The 17532-nt window shown below is 46.1% G+C and overlaps 1 protein-coding gene across 2 annotated transcripts; it reads left to right on the top strand.

Annotated features, from left to right (window-relative positions):
- Positions 1–5194: 5194 nt before the first annotated feature.
- Positions 5195–17279, top strand: LOC120950179 (leucine-rich repeat-containing protein 20). Of its 2 annotated transcripts, XM_049605522.1 has the most exons (4): positions 15062–15273; positions 15360–15479; positions 15578–15721; positions 15805–17279. In XM_049605522.1, the coding sequence occupies exons 2-4, from the start codon at positions 15416–15418 to the stop codon at positions 16143–16145; spliced, it is 549 nt and encodes a 182-aa protein (XP_049461479.1). In that variant the 5' UTR covers positions 15062–15273; positions 15360–15415; the 3' UTR covers positions 16146–17279. The 2 variants fall into 2 exon arrangements, with proteins under 2 accessions (XP_040223927.2, XP_049461479.1); XM_040367993.2 differs by lacking the exons at positions 15062–15273; positions 15360–15479 and adding an exon at positions 5195–6078.
- Positions 17280–17532: the final 253 nt, after the last annotated feature.

Raw genomic sequence — 17532 nt, 5'->3', positions numbered from 1 at the left:
GGTGCGCTTGCCACTGATGAGCCACTGATCGGTTGTGTCTGACGTGCTGGATTGTGCGTACGATCGATTTTCGTTTTGGTATGTCTTTTGCTGTGGGCTCCAGGGCTACCTCGAGTGCGCTGACTGGACATTGAGGGACTACTGGACACAACCAAAAGCAACCAAACAAGACAAGTATAGCAACATTACAACCCGGCGCATTAGGAAAATTTGAAAATAAAAAAAGCAAAATACTTATACAAAAAAAAAAACAAAACAAAACAAAACAAAGCGGACATTTAGTGTAAAAGCCCCAACAGTGAAACACAAGATGATGACAGGGTGGTGTTGGAGCTTTACAGGGTTTACGAAGCGTTCTCATTTATTGACTCTTTCTTGAACGTGAAATGAACTTAATGTAATAGGAATTGGACTCTATAGCACCCTTGTAGGACAAATCCAATAGGAATTTCCATGGAGCCTACTCGAAAAGGGTACCATAAAGTCCAATTTCAATCCTATGTAATTATTATCCCATAAGAAAGAGTCAAGGAAGTGTCCAACAACTATTACAACCCCTGGAAATCTCCCTGTATTTTGTATTAATATTCCTTTTGCGTTCGAAAGGCTTCCCACATAACACACACTCACAAACCACCGTCTAAACTTAACCATTCACCACCATTCTACCGATTGCAGTCCCAAAGCAAACGCGTAACCGGTGTGCTCGAGTGCCGGCCTGGGGCGCATGTGGTTGCATGGTTTTGCAGTGTTTTTCGGTTTTGCGATCGTTGCTGTGTGCTTCCGTCCGTTATCCGCATTCATGGCATAACGAAACCTTCTCCTGGACATTCTCGATACCCGAGCGGGCACTTTCCCAAAACGAGCGGGCACGACAGGTACGCGATCCTTCCAGTGTCCATGCGACCCGGCCACAACCGGCACGCCACATGTGTGTGCCACAGCGCCCTTAATATGGAGCAGAGTAGCTGTGTAGTGTAGTTCATGCGCACGCTGGCCACTAGTGGTGGGCTGTTTGGGCGAATTAATCAGCCGCCTCGAAAAAAAGAAGGCGTAATAGGCACACACACACACACGGCAGAGACACACGCCGTTTGAGGTGTAATATTTGGTGCGTTTTGGGGGGCGGCAGTGGCAGTGAAGTGTTTGATGGAGAGAACGTAACGCTGGTGGCAATCGTTACGCTGGCGAAGACATCGGCCGTGTCTTGCTGACCCACACCCGGTACCACTGCGCGCGTGATTATGGGATCGGGGCGCAAATAGACCACAACGAATGTGTGGTTTGATTGTTTTTTTTCAGTTCAGTTCAGTTCAGGTTGAATATATTGGAAAGTAATAAATACAAAGGTGAGAAAATGGTGGAAAATGTTTAGCCTTCAACCACTAAAGGCCGGGCTACATTGATCGTACTCGCAAGTGTAATTTTGATTTTCACTAGCGCATCTGGCGGCGGCTGACTGAAGCATTTTGCCAAACAATTTGGAGTCGCTTCAGAAAATACGTTATTATTCCATGGTTTTCACTTTGACTGGACTGGAAAAGCTGTGCAATTGATAGATAAATATGTTGTGCATGTATTTCAGCCGTTTTCGCATAAAAAAACGAGGAAAAAACAACTTAAATTTGAGATCCGGTACGACCATTCCCTCGACGACCAAAAAAAGCTTCCACCAGCCGCCGCCAGATGCGCTAGTGAAAATTGAAATTACACCAGAGAGTACGATCAATGTAGCCCGGCCTTAACAAACTCCACAATTCTTTGAAGTCAGGAAAAGCGCACTGCAATGCGCGAAACAACGCCTCCTGCCGCACAAAGAAAATGTGCCTTTTCTTCATCAAAAACACAACGATCATCATCCTTGACATCTGGGGTGTACAGAAACGTCCAAAACCCGCTCCCCTGGGGAGTGTAGGACGACGCAATGACTTACCTTGAAAGACTGCGGCGACAAGACCTGAGCAGACAAAGAGCGCTAAAACCTGACTTCCCCGACAGCAAATAGGGGAATAAAATTGGAACCATTTTTCCTGAAACCTCCAACACGCGGTTGTGGCCGAAGGTTCAAGGAAAGCGCCACTTCCACACCGGGAGAAAGATTATGATGGATGAGACAGAGACGGAGTGAGAGGGTGACATAGATAGAGGGGATACATAAGGGATGCTATTCCAAGCTGAAGTGAGACTAAAATTCAAGGTATTTTTACAGTTCAATGCGGTTCACAACTAGGAACTGTCTGGCTGTTTCAGGTGTGAGGAAAGAAGGAAATGGGCGATGATGGGTGATTTTCCCATGCGGGTTGCCCTGTCGGTGACTGGAACTTTGTTGGAACAAAGGCCATGTGGTGTTTTATTCGTTAATAGTAAACATCATGAAGTGAATAAGAGCAGGAATTGCAAGTTGAATTATTGGAGAAGGATTTTACAAAACAATGTTTTATACATTAAGGCCGGGCTACATTGATCGTACTCTCTGGTGTAATTTTGATTTTCACTAGCGCACCTGGCGGCGGCTGACCGAAGCATTTTGATAAACAATGTGGAGCCGCTCCAGAAAATATGTTATTTTTCTATGTTTTTTACTTTAACTGGACTGGAAAAGCTTTGTAATTGATAGACAAACATATTGTGCAAGTATTTCAGCCGTTTTCGCATAAAAAACGGTGTAAAAACTAATAAATTTTGAGATCCAACACGACCATTCCCCCGACGACCAAAAAAAGCTTCCACCAGCCGCCGCTAGATGCGCTAGTGAAAATCAAAATTACACCAGAGAGTACGATCAATGTAGCCCGGCCTTTACACCTTTTTCCTTATAATTTTTACATGAATTAAGAAAATAATACGATTTTAACACAATTTGATTTTATCTAAATTTATTAAAACATTTGTTTTTTAGAAAATTATTGAAAAACACATACAAATTTAAAGTAAAAATGCTAATATATAAACAATAATAACTGAAAACTTGAATTACATAAAGTGCATCCATTTAATATCGAACCCATAACGTTCTTCACAAACAAATCCTAAAGAAAGAAACAACGCCATTGAGCTAATTCTTACTTCATCAATTGTTCCACTCGTTGGAGTGTCTTGAACTTTGATGCACCGTCTATCGCCCTCAGTTCCGTGACATTCAGACACGCACACATGCTTAACCCACTTGCTTATCAACCGCCCTCCCCCCGAACCCATGTTAAAGGGACAAACAATCACCCCCAACCAGCCCCGTCTGCGTAGGAAACCCCCGCGAATCATACACTGCATCAAACAAAAACCTCTCAATCACCCCCTTCCCACCTCATCTATATGTCACTTATCAGATCACTAACACACAAAAACACTAATTACTATACTGCACCCTTCAACCCCACACCATCGCAGCACGAGCGGGCATTGCGCGACAGCAGCCCCCTCTTAGCTCCCGAGAAGCAAACAAAGATCAACGCGAAGCAACGCACCAGCCAATCCGCTCTCCCTTTCCCAATACGTCATCCAAGCAAGCGACCGAGCGGTTGGCGTTGTTGTGTGCTTCGCTTTTGTTTTCGTTCCATCTCTCTTGCGCGCCCGTGCACTGGTCGTCGGCGGGCAATGCGTGCGCGTTCGCTACGCCTCTGCTCTCAGCTGATCGGCTTGAGCGCAGCTCAGCTGCACACAACTTCCGTCATTTGGCGCGTGCGCATCGGCAGCGTGCGCTGCTCCCTTTGGCGTTGTTTTTCCCCGGCAGCAAACGACAACAACGACGACGACGACGACGGCTGACGAAGATTGCGACGGATATTTCCACACCGGTTTTCCACCGCGCAATTAGTTTGTTGTTGGAAGGAGGGGGGGGGAGGGGGAGTGGAGGGGGGGGGGGAAATGAGACATGCACTGGAACGCAAACACTGGCGAGAGGAAATCGAGAACGAAGCACTCACACACACACACACACACACACACTCACACAAAGGGTCGTTCTTATTTTCCTTCGTCGCGAGAGGAAAGCAAAACAAAACCGGGAAAATGAACCCGGATGGGCAGCTGGCCGTGACGAGGGCGTCCTTGTTTTTGAGGTTGGGTTTTGTCTTTATTTCATTTGATGTGCCCTTTTCCTTAAATGATGTCGTGTGCTAATTTTTATTTTTATAGCCTTTTTTATTGTGTTGTATTTTTGTGCTTAATACATATTTAAATTTTACTATTAAAATGGATCTTTTTATTACTGTCTTTACTTTAAATTTTAACTATATTCAATTGGTTGTAATATTATTCTATTATTATTCATTATTATTATTATTATTAAAATTATTATTATAATTATTATAATTATAATTATTATTATTATTATTATTATTATTATTATTATTATTATTATTATTATTATTATTATTATTATTATTATTATTATTATTATTATTATTATTATTATAAATTTATATTATTTACTGAACCTCTGATATTCAATATTAAGTTATTTATGTATTGCTTTATTTAGTTATATTATTATTTTATTTTTACTAGGTTATAAGTTAACTATATTTTGTTCATTGTTCTCAAGTATAAATGATTAAATTTGTTATACTTTACATTAAGATTGTAATCCAGCGCAAAAAAGGGATAATTCCAAAAACACTCGAAACATTGTGCTACATCTGCAATGGATTTTCAATTGCGTTGCACGCCGTTCACGAATGTGGTGCAAAATTTTCCATCCCCCCCAATGTACCAGTGCGCAGTTTTCCCTCATCTCGTCTCATGGCAGTGTTTGCAATATCGCCAACAACAACAACAGTTTTCACCCCAAACAGCTTCCAACAACAAAAAAAAGGTAAACTTCCTCTAGAACGCGTATGGAGCGAAAAAGGGAGGAAACACGACTTTCCATCCTGTCCAAACTGTCGCAAATAACCCGACCAACCCCCCGGTTAGCATGCGGAAACAACAGGACATGGGAAGACTTTGTTGTCCGCTCTGTTTTTCCTTTGTCTTTTTGGAGTGTAAATTTGGAGAAGAAAGCAACAGTCAGTCATCTTGTGTTATTGTGCATACTTGTACTAATCTCGGGCGGGGATTATTAATCGACAGTTTGCGGGGCTCTTCTCCCCTGGGGAGGGAGGGCACAGGTGCGGCAACCATCATGACAAAGCAACGCGGACATTTAAACGCGTCCAACGCTGGCGGCGGCAGTAGCAGCATGCAGCAGCACGCGAACCCTTTTCAACACCCATACAACCCATCCCATCGCACTACACACACACACAACCACACACGCGGTCGTTAGCGTGTGTCCGACCGGCGGTCATACGGTGCGGACGGATCCGCGGAGGTACCACGAGAGTGGGGGGTTGAATTGCGCGGTTTTTCGCCCCATCGCTTGACGCGGATCGCCGTGGCCGTGGTTCGCTCGGAGAGCAGCAATCATTCGCGTTCGGACGGTGGAACGGTGCACATATCGGTTTGTGCAGTGCCTGCAACTATACTTACTATACCCTAACACCCTTGCCACTTCTTCGCGACAAAGAGCACCAGAGCTAGCGTGTCGTCAAAGCAGAGCGCAAACGTCGCTTGGTGTGGGCTCCTTTCTAAAGCGTGTAACTGCGAGCGTCTTCGATTGAATATTACAAAGTGCAGTTGCCAAACAGTGCTCCAAACGGCAACAAAGTGCATCTGCAGTGATTCTTCTGCTCTGAGTTGATCTGAGAAGGAGCGATAATAAGCGAAGAGACAAATACAAGCTTTTTGGGCTGCTGTGTGAACTGTGCGAAATTAGTGCTTTTGCTTTTCCCTTAACAAAATCAAGTGCAAGCTTTACCACCTCGCAGCATCTCTCTACTCCAAAGATGAGGCCCCCAACGCATTTCGGTAATGATATTACCAACACCGAAGCGAACGGTGATGATCAGCAGAATAACAACAACAACAACAACAACAACGGTGGGGGAAATGGAGGCAACAACAACAACAACCATGCGGACCACATCGTCGAGCGGTTGACGCAGATGGGCGCCACGATTAACTTCCCGAAGGTGGCGGGCCGCGGCATCATCCGGGTCGTGGAGCGGTGTGACGATGCGAAGGAGAACAACAATCTGGGTAAGTGGAGTTGGTGATTGGGTGAAGATATTTGGTTGGTTTGGGATTTGATTGGAGGCAGTGTTGACATTGTGGTGCATTAAACAAGACTTGGAATGTAGTTCGCTCCTAAGCCAAGTGGAGTGATGATCATTCGAGGAAGAACTGGGAAATAGTGTGCATTAATTAGGAATCTTTGATGAAGATTCTTGGTCCTTGCAGATGCATCAACCAATTGAGCTTTGGTTGATGTATTTCTGAACTAATGATCCAACAAGTCCATTGTACTGTTGGTAACATGGGATTTAAATCCATTTACGTCCTAGATATCTTCGGAACTTTGAAGATTTATTTGAAGCTGATCCATTGAATGAGTTTGGCTTCAAAGTAGTATCTTATTACTAACATGTTATGTGCATTACACCGAACAATCTTGGAGGTGATCTTTTGGTTTGGAGCGAACCCTCCCTCAGAAGCATTCATGTCCAGTTGGACTGGATCTCGTAGATCCATATGAGCATTAGGACACTCCAGATATCATGAAACCGTCTGTTTCTTGTATTTTGTGTTAGCAACTGTTATACAATATTATATTTGGAGATACTTTTCACAATAGTCACAATAATTTGTCCCAAAACGTCACAAAAGCCGTTCAGCACCAGGAGGAGGGTATGCCAATATGCCAAGCAAGTCGGTCCTCATTTCGTCAAAGTAGGCTCAGCCGCCTCAAACCGCCGCTGATAGCACCCAAAGCTAGCCCGCGTGCGCCAGGCGCCGTTGCGTAGTTCGTTGCGTTGCGCACGGCCATCCAAAACAGCCTGCGGTTGCGCATTGTGCCTTTGGTTCCAAAGACACACACAGGAAGGGTGGTGGGATCTCTTGGTGGTGGCGGTGGTGGTGGTGATTGTTCTTTCTGTCTCGCGTTCATTCAACCATCTCCACCGGTACTACTGCACCGTGTGTGTGTGTGTGTTGGATTAGCTAAGCCGAACCACCACATTTCCCAACCAGCTGAACAACAGTCAGCATTTTCGCCGCCTCTTTCGGACCTCCAAAAGTCGTCCAGTTTTCCGTCAAAGTGTCAGAAGCGAAGAGAAGAAGAGAGAGAGAGACAGGTGCAAACGTTTCAAAAGTTTCGAGGTTACTGGGGTTGGACTTTAAATTGGTGATCTTCACGTCACGTCGTGCGCGCACCGGTGCCACCGCGTGTTGAGCGAGCGAACGGATTGGACAGCTTTTACGGTCGCTGGACTGTAAGTGAATTAACTTAAGCACCACGGACGGAGGGGTGATGGAGGGCGGGGTTTTTATGGTGCAGTAAACGCACACTAATCGTCATGATGAGCATCGAGCGCGCCGTGTTCGATCGAAATCGTTGAAGTGTGTACGGCTTTTAAGCTGTATTCCCTCGTGAGCGGGTGTTGGGAAAATTGATTCCCATCGAACTCCTCCATCACGGGGTGGAATTTATTTTGCACATCTCGTTTCCCTTACCAAGCGTGTCGTAATGCGGTGGTAATTAAATTGTAATCAAATGGCCAACTGTGTGCCAAGATAAAACCAGCAAACCCAAAAACAGCTTCCGCTTTCGCTTTTCCTTCGACCCGTAGTGGCCGCCCGTCTGCTTTTTTTTCGGCGCCGCGATCGCGATGAAAATGAAAGTGAAATTCACAACAAACCCCCGTGCAAGCCCCACCAGCTCAATCTCTCCTGCACCTCTGCCTCGATCGTCTTGCAGCTTGCAGCCAAGAGAGCAGCAGCAGCAGCACGTGAAGTGTGGAGTGGACGAATCCGCAATGAATCACCAGCGTGCGAAGGGTGACACCGTCTCGTGTCGGGCTTTTCTCGTTTGACCTAAAATTATCTTCCCGAAGCCGAATAGAAAAAAATAGCACACGATCACTTTCCGGTGCCAGCGTTGGACAGCCATTGTGCATTAAGTCCGGCGAATCCGGCCACAAACATTCCCGGTCGCAAACGTGTCGCTTCGCGCCTTTCTGTCTTCTGTGTCGTGCGGTGATGCTGCGGTGTCTGTGTTTGTTATGCTGCACGATCGCGTTTTCAGGGGTGTAAAGACATATTAGCATAACTGGGTCAAGTCGTTCACTGGACGCTGGACTGTATTTTGGACCGCAAACTTTACACGTATTTATGTGTGAGTGTGATTGTAAATGCGCTTGATGTAACAGCACGCTGATATAATAACGCACTAACGTGATAGGAACAATCTGCGCTTCAGTTGCTCGTTTCGGTTTTTCTTTCCTTTCTTTATGTTTTATTCGATCTTCCTCCATCCGGCGGGTCAGCCAAATGGTTTTGTTTATTTACAAACAACACACTATTCGGTTTTCTGTGCCTTTTTTCTCCCGTTTTTGGGCTTGCATAATGCACAACACAATCAAAACACTTTGCCGTGTGTGGCGTGTGGTGTTCGTGCTTGCGCGCACACCCTACACGTACGCTACTGTTAATGCCTGCCGGGCTCGGGCTCCTTTACCTTCAGCGTAAGAAAAGGAACGACGGGAGAGGAAGAGAGAGAGCAAAAAAAAAGCACAGGCGCCTTCCTCTTCTTTGAAACGACGGCGACGAAGTCTCGAAACGCTCCGGACCGGCTTCCTGCTTTTGCCCCGCTCGAGAGCGAGGTCAGCCGGGTTGTGATCGTTGATCTGTTTGTGGGCTGTGCGGCCGGGCTGTGCTGAAGCGCCAGTAGTCGCCCCACAGTAAGAATTAGCCCTTTTAAGGTAAAGCCAACCCCATAAACACACGGACACACACGGACGGACGCGCGCAGAGACACAGACAGGTAATGGAGGGTATGCTAATGTGTCCGGTACTAGTGAGAAGACGTGTCCGTCCGCGCCCGTTTGGAGATGTGTCGCAAAAGTCGTGATCATGCGGACAACTCATAATTCATATCTCTCCCATGCATAAATCCCTCCCATATCTCCCCCTCACTATAAAGTCTTACTGCCCTTTGGGGGGGAGAGAAAGCGCACAAAAGGGATACAAACTCATAAAGTGTACAGTGCTCATGTCCCAGGGCATGACACATGTCTACGCCGATTAAGACATCTCGGCCCGTGGCTTTGCAGTGGAGTGGCAGTGCAGTGGATTCACCCCCCGCTTTTCCCCTTTTACGGGATCAAAGCCGCGAGCGACGAGTCACGAGTGATTTAGTGGCTCAATGCGGTTTCGGTGATGATTTATGATGATGAGTCCCGCCGGCGGCCCTGGCCATCCTCTCCAGCAGGTGCACCTGTTCTTTCTTGCATCGAACTTTGGTTGAATAATATTTGGTTCTTTTTTTGTTTTGTTTTGCACATTTACATGATGTATTAATTTAATGTCTTTACCGGGCAGTGTAACGCGTGCAAACGCTGTGCTGTAACTGTACCGATCGAGCTCAATTATTGCAAACTATCTATAATCTAATGAACGGAATCGAATCTTGGTGTGCGCCACCTTATGCGATTTCCTACAAATTTTCTGAATTCCCTTTTGTCACGTAACGCGCAATCCACCGTTCGATACGATCGATTCAGCTCAATGTGTTACCACTGGGTAGATTTGTGCGAGCTGTCTGTCATTCGACGGCAAATGGTGCGCCATTTCACCTACATTCGGTAGAGAGAGAGAAAAAGAGATAGAAAAGTGGCAATAAAAGAAATAATGAATGTGCGATAATTGTAAATTAAATTATCCTCAATCGCGCTGTTTAACAAATTAATGCTTCAGCAAGAAGCAATTCCTCCACTGCCGCGCTTTGCTAAAACACGGGCACGCCATCCCACCCGATCCGAGACCCGAGCTTGGGCAAACACGAACGATATGGGAACGATGTGGCAATGATTTAATGCTTTCCACCCGTCCCCACCCATCATATTCTGTGTTCGATTGTTTCGATGCTCATGCAGGCCGATGCGGCGAAGGGACTCAATGCACACATGCACACAGACCAGCACCCAGCCCCTTGCATAATGCCCTTTTGAACCCCATTTGGCAATGGTTTCGCACAGCCAGGGCAGGCGACGAACGGCCACTTTCTGCCTTTTTTTCTGTTTTATTTCACTCAAAGCTCCATTTTTTTATTTATTTATTGACTTACTTTAGCACCAGCCGGCTTGAGCCACATTTGCGCGCACAACCATCCTCATTCGCGCTTGCTGGCATGGCCGAAAAATCCAACGGTTGAATAAGGTGACTTAAGCGTAGCGCTAGCGGCGGCGAAAAACCTGGCCAGCCAGCGCTGCTTTTCCGATTGCATCACCCCCGCTAGAGCGAGAAAGTAAAAGCATCAAAACAAAAGGAAAAACACGCCATGCACCACCACCACCATCCCACCATTCGCTCCGGTGAAGTTTAACCAAGTGGCCCAGTTTTCCACGCTGCCGCCGCTGGTCGGTCGAATGATAAAAGGGTTCGTGAGTGGGACTTTTTTGCGTTTCTTTCCACACCATCTGTGGTAATAGTGTGTTGTGCGGGAGGGGGAGAGAGGGTCATACCGAATCACTCTGTCTGACCTTAAACTACTTAGTAAGACGTTTTGGTGCAGTTGAAAGTGGTTTCACTTAAGATGCGCCCGCACCGGGCAGTTTCCTTCTTTTTCTCCCGGCAGTGTCAATTATTGTTGTTATTGATGCTATTTTCTTTGATTCGTTTCGGGCGTCGTATAATGATTAGGAAAGTGATTGCTTTTGCACTGCAATGTTGAGTGTTGTTGTTTTTTTTATAACAGAGAGGATATGAGTAACAGTAAAGCTGCAACAATGTTGGAAAGCTCAACTATTTTTCAGGCTTGCCGTGGTGCAATGGGAACTCTGCAAATCGTAAACCAATTAATAGGTTTGGTACAAGTGCTAAGTTACACTTTTAATCATGCGCTATTTCTCTTGCTGAAGGCAATACTTGGGGGGTAATAAATTGTTTCATGCGTTGTATTGCCTACATATTGGAAATCTAATTTGAAGTTCAGGATTACAGGGTTTCCTAGTCAATTTGCAATGTCTATAACATTTTTGATTGCTTGCAAGATGTATTTCAACAGCTGCCAAATGTAGTATTTGCATCCTAATACAGGGTTTTCCAAGTCACTTTCGAATGTGGTCATAATTATTTACCGCCTCGAAGGTGTTTTTCAACAGCTGTCAGAGCTGGTTTATTTGCTTCATTATGAAATTTCAGTTTTTACTCATGATTTTCAACACGTCACAAAGAACTGTCGAACTCAATCCAGCTTTAATCGTGTTGACAATCATGCTTAAGAAATCGAAAATAATAATGATGGAAATCAAACATCAGATTGATGTGGATTAACAACTTACACGCGGTTAATAACAACGTTAACATTCGTTTACTTACTTGGAACACCCCTGTAGTGCTATTTAATTCAGATCCATCATACAAGGTTTTCCGAGTCAATTTAAACTGTCAACAACATTTTCCATTGCTTGCGAGATGTTTTTCAACAGCTGTCAAATGTTGTATTTGCATCACAATAATTTATCAGTTCTTCCACATGATTTTCATCACGTCTCAATCTAGATAGAGTTTGACAAATCTATGTGATGTGTTGCAACTCATGTGTAAGTGATGCTGAAACTTTATTGTGATGCAAATGGAATGTATGACAGCTGTTGAAAATCATCTTATAGATGGCGAATAATTATATGCACATTCGAATCTGATTTGGAAAACCTTGTGAGTATCTAATTTACTTCAAACTAAATTTTCTACGCAACAAATTTGATTTTAACATCATTAATCAATAGCAATTCATTGGCTGCGAGCCCATCTTGCATGCGCCCTTCATGCGCAATGACTTTAACCCCGCGAAGAAAGCTCAACAAACGTGATCCCCCGTACATACAATGTCGTGTGTGTGCCTCCCCCCCTTCCCCCCTTCTGGTGAATGTCCATAATTATTCACCGATGCCACAAAACGTGAATTGTTTGGTCAATCTTAAGCCTCCCCGGTGCCGTCCACAGTGCGTTATCTGATCGCGGATCGTCTCCATTTGCGTTCGCCATCTTAAAGAGGTCTTCCGTGATCATTTACCTCCAAGCCGATCCCGTACAAATGCTAGTTTCTATTTCTCGCTATTAATCAGTCTAATCAACCGCAAGCATCACTCGGTGCACTGCTGCGATGCGTGATGTCCTCTCACGGTGTGTCAAACGGTCAAGGCGTTTTCGCTGCACGCTGCTGCTATCGCGATTTTGGCCATTTCGGTGCGATTAGATCAACATCAACGCTGGTTCGCGGCGTGGTTCGCCGATCCGTTGTTGAAATCACTTTCCCCCGCCATGTTGATTGAGACGGTAAATTTAAATGTCTGGTGGAATTAGCGCCGCCGACGTCCTTTGCCAAGATGGTGTGCGATAATGGCGTTAACACTTTTAGGCGGCTCTGCTCATGCTTATGATCGTTCATATCTTCATACAGCATAATTAAACGAGCGAGGGGGGGGGGGGGAAGAAACAGTCGAACCGTTCGCTGCTCGTCGCTGGAGGATAATGTTTTCCTAGCTTTTACAAAACGGGCAAAGGCACTAAGCGTTACCGCATGCTTTCATAAGTAAATTGTACGCTCCATTTGCAGTGCAGAGCGCTGGGGCAGTAAAGGGCGCGTGCTGCTCTCCAAACACTCCAAGCAACCAAGCAAAAGCGCGATCACGATCACGGCACGAATTGCAACACCACCACCACCACACAATATGCAGGTCACGCGTCACACTGCAAGAAATTAATAAATGTACACACAAAACAACACAATTTCCCGGTTGCACTTTTCCTTGTCCATCGTTGATCGATTTTGGGGGACTTTGTTTTCCCATTCGTACTGCTGCTGGCGCTTTCACAACCATTGCTGGCTCACATCAAACAGACGCACACACTCCCACCAACGCAAGTGAATGTCGTCGTCTTTGTGCAAATATAACCGTAAGGAAAATTACCCCGGGAGGGAAAAAAGGGATGCAATAAACTACATTTTACGCAGAAGCACCCTGCTTCAAGGTCTGCCAATTTGCGTTTTAGCGCTTGCTTGCTTAAACCGTAATGGGAAGCAAAACCGTTCGCCCCTCGTTGTTGCAGTGTGTGCTGTGTAAATAAACTCGATCCGGGACTCGTCCGTTTCTTTGTCCACACCGGCACGGGCGGGGGGGTTTGGCATTGAGTTCGGAAAATTCTTCCCCCTTCCCCATCCCCACTGGCAGTCGCTTGGGAAATGTTCTGGCGCATGGTGTTCCCGTTCCGTCTAGCCGTCTGTCAGTGGACGCTGTTGTTGACGTTCTTGCGTTCATCTCACACCCCCCCCCCCCCCCGGGGGGAAGGGTAGTACATTCTCGTAGCGTGATTTATGATTTTTTCCGGTGACCAACCGATCGGATTGCGCACTTGCGGAAAAGCCAACTCGACGGCGATCGACTTAACGCCTCCCCGTCTTTTTGACGCATCTTCTAGAAAATTGGATTTTCCACTGACGTATTTTGTACTCCCGTCCACACACACACATACGCGCGTTTGCTGTACAGTTTTCCGCAGTTTATTTTCACCGCCAGCGGGAACAATGCAGCTATCCAGCGGTCATGCATTCGAACGCGCTGCGCAATGCGCACGGGGGCGCGCGTGTGCGTTACTGGCGCAGGTAACGCTACATATCGACCGCATTCGCATTCAAGCACGTGCACGTGGAGCATTTGGTAGCTTCTCACACACGTGGTGATGTAACGCGCCACAACAATGCATACGGAACATTAGCACTCATGCCGTGCATGAGTCGAAGCGATCAATTTCGGTGGAACAAGCGCGCGCGCGCGCGCGGATGATGGATGCCGCCGGTACATCCTGTTTGGTGGTGGTGCGCGATGCCGCTTTTTTGTTATGTTTTGATTGCCACTTTTCCGGTGCCCCGCATGCCGCTTGCCTCAATCCACACTGGCCACTTCCGAGTGTGGTTGTGCGCTTTATAACCGCAGTCGGCATCGAGGTGGCCCACGACGACGGATCGTTATTTCGGTATCGCGTGGAAAAGTGTGTTTTTTTTACGAAATGATTATTTGAGTATCGTCTTGTTTGTGGACCCCCCACAAGCCGATTTTCTTTGTAACCGGATCCAAATGATGCGCCATTGATGATTGAAGCAATGTTACGCGGCGTGCGCAGCTCAATGCGCCACCCGGGGATTGGGATGGAAGAAAGCACGCAATATTACGTTATCACGATGAGTATCGCATTAGTTCGCATCGTGCACTGTCCCTCTCGAGTGGTGGCGGCAGCGGCGGCGGCGGTGGTCTTTGCTCGAGCGCAACAGTTAAGATGTTGCGACAAAGACTCCGTCTAGTCTGGTGTAAACAAGTACCCTTGTTAATTACGCGCCAATCGACTGGTACCGTGAACATGTGATATCGGTAGCCCGCGCAAAGGGTGGAAGAGGGGCACAGATGATAACACGCCGTGGGAGTTGAATGTGGTTTAGAATCCGTTCGGTTAAGGTTGAACGCACTGAGCTGTGAACGAACATGTGCCTATCGTCGCTTTGTTTAGGATCGTGCGCATGAACCAGCATTACTTCCGTCTATTATATTGGGCTAGATCAGTCCCGGTGGCGCATGTGCCAGGAGGGTGGCTTTATGTAGGTCAGCATGAGGGGTTGATAAGCCGTTGCCGGGGGTTGAAACATTCATACGGAAATGCTTGATGCGCTTCCATGTCGAATTTGTAGACAAACGGCTTGATTTCCTCGACCAACCTATCATCAGAGTATCTGAAGTATGTAGAAAAAAGGTAAATTCTTTAATAACAGCCCTAGCACAGCATTTTACAGCAAAATAACGAAAAATGGAGCATATCTCACAACATTTTCAGTTCAAAACGCACAAACGCTTCATTCACAATCCAAAGTGAGCTCCTCAACCCGCTATCATATACCTTGAAGCGTTTCTCGCTCTTTTGACAGCTTGCGCATTTGTTTATGTGTCAAAACCAGCTGATGAAACGTAAACAAACCTTGCTCGGGAAAATTATTTTGCTTGCCAATTCCCATTTATTTTCACTTTTTTGACTATTATTTAGCGTTAAAATAATCCAAATATAATAACAAAAGTTGTGCAATGTTATCAGAAGTACGTTAAGCGCTTTCTGCACGCAACTTCGTGCACTTGTCATTGAAGAATTGCATCATCGTGGGTAAAGAATCAGCACCGAATTAGACCGGTGGTGGGTGGTGAAGTCAGTCCTATTTTTAGCTTCACTTTCTTCCACTAATCATTGGAAATCCCCGGTTTTTGCTAAACCACCACCAGCTGAAGCCGATACAGTGACATTTATAGAAAAAAGTGGAGTTGCTCTTAGAACATCGATGGCTTCGTTTGTAGCAAAAGTTGTGACACGGTGCGAAGAGGCACTAGAAACTAAACATTTAAGTAAGATTTTATCTTAAGCCAAATGTATTTAAGAAGGGTGTTGCTTTGAAAAGATTTGTCTCTAACGATCACCCTTCTCGTTCTCTACTTTCTTGCAGATCTCTCGGAGTGCGAGCTGATCCAGGTGCCCGATGCCGTGTACCATCTGATGAGACATACCGAGCTGAAGACGTGCGATTTGAGCAGCAACGTTATCACAAAGATATCGCCAAAATTCGCCGTCAAGTTTAGCCTCATCACAGGTAAGAAATCCCCCCTCCCCGTCGCACAAATTGACCCCCCGTTTTAACACTGTACTGCTTTCCTCGCTTTCCTCTCCAACCAGATCTCAACCTGTCCCACAACCAGATGGCCCGGCTACCGGACGAGCTGGCCGATCTGCACTCGCTGGAGATGCTGGACATTTCGCACAACTCCTTCATCACACTGCCCGCCGTCGTGTTCAAGATGCCCAAGCTGCGCGAACTGAAGGCCAACAACAATGCCATCATCGACATCGACCGGGACGAGATCATTGCGTCCGACTCGCTCGAGCTGGTCGACCTGCGGCACAATCCGCTCACGCCGATGTGCCACGATCTGCTCAAGCACGCCGTCCTCTCCTTCCGGATCGAGCTGTCCGAGCGGGTGAAGGAGGATTGGGAAGATTTGACGGAATGTGAATGAGCCCGGTGATGCGGCCGAGGGTTTCGGCGCCGGTTCGGTGCTTTTTTTTCCTGCCTTCAAATCATTAGCTTTAGTGGCGCACAGAACGGGGATGTCGTGCGTCGTCGTACGTTAGCGTGGTATTTTCTGTTTAGCTAGCTGAAACGGCTTCAACCGGCCCGATTGCGTTGGCGCAATCGTTATTTTAAGGCTGATGGCGCCCACGCTCAAGCTACTTATTTTGATACTAACCAACCGCATATACCGGCACAGTCCGGCCAGTATGTTGTGAATTGTACTTAAGCGATGCTGTATTATACAAAACCAAACCCCCCGTACTCATATTAACCCTACCCGTTTCCCCTGTTCCCTTAGCTATTAAGGCTCTCGCTCTCTCTCTCTATCGCCGTGCGTCGTACGTCTCTCGCTCTCTGTTGGTGTTTGGTTTGGATATTCTGCTGTAGGGAAAGGCGGGGAAAAACAGCATGCCAACACAGTGATTATGTGTGTCAGTGGTGCCCAAGATTTCTGTACCGATCCTTTGCATACAAGAAAAATGAGATTTTGATCTAGTCATTAGTCATCTGCAGTCCGTCTGACTGAAGCGATGTGAGTTGTGCACACGCACAAGGACAATCAGGACTTTTGGGAGGTAGCGATAGGAATGGATCAAAACACATGTCTCTCTAGGAACGCTGAGGAACGGCAATAATCCCCCCCTCCCCCCCGCCCCCAAACGCAACGAAACGGCGAGAATTCAAGCGGGGTGAGAGCGATGCGGAGAAGAGTGAGCAGCAGAACGAGCAGAGGCGGCACTAACACACCAGAGTGTTGTTATTTGCTGCGATCATAAACGAGAGTGATATTAAATAAGTCAATTTTGTGTACATGCAAAAACTCACGCTGAAAAAAAAACAAAACTGTAGAAAGGTGGACACAGTTGTCGTTTTGTGAAGTGAAATTCCGTGTATTTTTGAGAATTTGCAATTCAATAACAGGGGGAGTACCTTTTTCGGTAGTAATAAAAAAGAAAAGATCGAGTGCAATTGTGGATATAGCAAGGAGAAAACTAAACACAAAGAAACATTTGTTAAGATCCCCTGTACCAGTTGGCAAAAAACGGAATAATAAATTTGTGCTTTGATAAAAAACAAATTCCCCATCCACAAGGCTTTACTTTAGCTTAACGTTTGCATTAAAAAAGGACTTTTTTCTGCTGTCTGTAGACAAAATAAATAATATTTTTCTTTCCTTTAACATCCTTTGTAAGGTCCGCAACAACTTCACTCCTTTGACATTCAAACTTACTTGCAAAAAATTAATCTTCGACCTTGACTGCGAAGTGCCTTTCGTCAGTTATTCGGAATTTTCGCCATGGCGGACGAAGACATGCGTGCACCCATGTTTG

This window comes from Anopheles coluzzii, chromosome 2, assembly GCF_943734685.1.
Source record: "Anopheles coluzzii chromosome 2, AcolN3, whole genome shotgun sequence".
NCBI classification, from domain to species: domain Eukaryota; kingdom Metazoa; phylum Arthropoda; class Insecta; order Diptera; family Culicidae; genus Anopheles; species Anopheles coluzzii.
This window is presented reverse-complemented; position numbering and strand designations above follow the sequence as displayed.

Excerpts from the sequence above, each read along its gene's own strand:
- LOC120950179 (XM_040367993.2), top strand. The coding sequence starts at position 5,826 with ATGAGGCCCCCAACGCATTTCGGTAATGATATTACCAACACCGAAGCG. Across the intron at positions 6,079-15,577 it reads GAAGGAGAACAACAATCTGG|ATCTCTCGGAGTGCGAGCTG; the intron begins GTAAGTGGAGTT and ends ACTTTCTTGCAG. Across the intron at positions 15,722-15,804 it reads CAAGTTTAGCCTCATCACAG|ATCTCAACCTGTCCCACAAC; the intron begins GTAAGAAATCCC and ends CTCTCCAACCAG.